This window comes from Apium graveolens, chromosome 6, assembly GCF_009905375.1.
Source record: "Apium graveolens cultivar Ventura chromosome 6, ASM990537v1, whole genome shotgun sequence".
NCBI lineage: Eukaryota > Viridiplantae > Streptophyta > Magnoliopsida > Apiales > Apiaceae > Apium > Apium graveolens.
The window spans coordinates 243,270,954-243,272,503 of NC_133652.1; the positions used below are offsets into that span (position 1 = coordinate 243,270,954).

The 1,550-nt window shown below is 36.1% G+C and overlaps 1 protein-coding gene across 1 annotated transcript; it reads left to right on the forward strand.

Annotated features, from left to right (window-relative positions):
- The first annotated feature begins 438 nt into the window (after positions 1-438).
- On the forward strand, positions 439-1,011 carry LOC141665835 (dirigent protein 22-like). The gene has a single exon (XM_074471820.1). It carries the CDS (start codon positions 439-441, stop codon positions 1,009-1,011), a length of 573 nt encoding a protein of 190 aa, XP_074327921.1.
- Positions 1,012-1,550: the final 539 nt, after the last annotated feature.

Consider the following 1,550-nt stretch of genomic DNA (forward strand, 5'->3'; position numbering starts at 1 on the left):
CATATTAAGTACTTATTTACCTCTAAATTCAATGGTGTCAAAACCACAGTTTGAAGCTGTTTTTTCTGAATCACTTAATATAATTTTTTATTGGTTGACATCTAGTTGTCTATTGGTTGACATTTCTTTTAGGATAATGTAAATAGTTACATCCTAAAGAAGCATCCAACTGTCAGGACATGGAAATTGCAAACCAAGAGAAAACCAACCTCAGGGCTCTAGTTTTGGCGGAACTGAATACGAGTATAAGTCAGGTTAATCTATCTTCTATAAGAATTTGTCAGTAACCTTATTCTTGATGACGTGTGATATAAACCAACACGCCATGCAAAATAGATTCAATGATGTTACTATATAAAGGGGAGTGATACATACATTTTTCAATCATATATAGTACATTCAATCCAACTATCATAAGAAGAATACATATAGACAGAAATGAAAAATCTAAGCCTAGTTATACTTCTTTGTTCAGCCCTTCTCAACATCCTCACAGTGGTCCATGGGAGCCTCCAAGATGATCCTAAACAAGTCGAGTTATGGTTCAAAAACTTGGCCAACAGAAAGCAAAAAATCACAAAACTTCATTTCTATTTCCATGACAACGCACAAGCCAAACCCATAACTGCTGTACAAGTAGCTCAGTCCAACATTACTTTCAATTCACTTAGCCTATTTGGGCTAACTATGATGGTGGATGCTCCGTTAACTACTGGACCCGAACCCACGTCGAAATTGGTCGGTCGAGCACAGGGATTTTATGGGTTTTCTGACCAACATGAGAGAAGTCTTCTTATGACACTGAACTGGGTCTTCACAAATGGGAAGCACAATGGGAGCACTTTGAGCATTTTGGGACGGAATCCGGTAATGCATGCCCATCGTGAGATGTCAATCGTTGGTGGTTCTGGTGTTTTTCGACTGTCACGGGGAATTGCTACGGCTACAACTTACTGTTATGATGGTATGAATGCTGTAGTCGAGTTCAATGTCGTGGTTATTCACTATTGAGCTACGTACAACATAATTGTTTGATATTTAGTTCTCGATTCCTGAAATTGAGACATTAATTTAGGGTCTATCAGTTTGATGATTGTGTATAGCTGGTACATGATTGTGTATAGCTAGTACCTGCTTCGCTAATAAGCTGGATAACCTGTAATATAAGTTGTTTTGTTTATTTTATGTTTGTTCAAAATTAATATGAAATTTTTAATATATTATTTTAAAAATTATTTTTTTTTATGATTTATATTAAATAGCTACCGGATTTTTAGTGCAATTATTGAGCGCATTCACTACATTCATGCCTTTTACAAGTTGCCCAAACACACAGCAAAACAATGTGATTGGCAGTTGTAAAAATGCATAAACTCGATGCTTCCTCCAATAGTAGTTATCATTGACAAGGTTCATGATTCATGCTTTTTCACTGTATTCTCATTCTTGAAATTTGCCGCATACATAATACATACACTCCCCTTCTCATTCTTGAAGTTTCCCGCATACATGATACATACATTCTCCTTCATCAGCGTTTTGGTTGATGA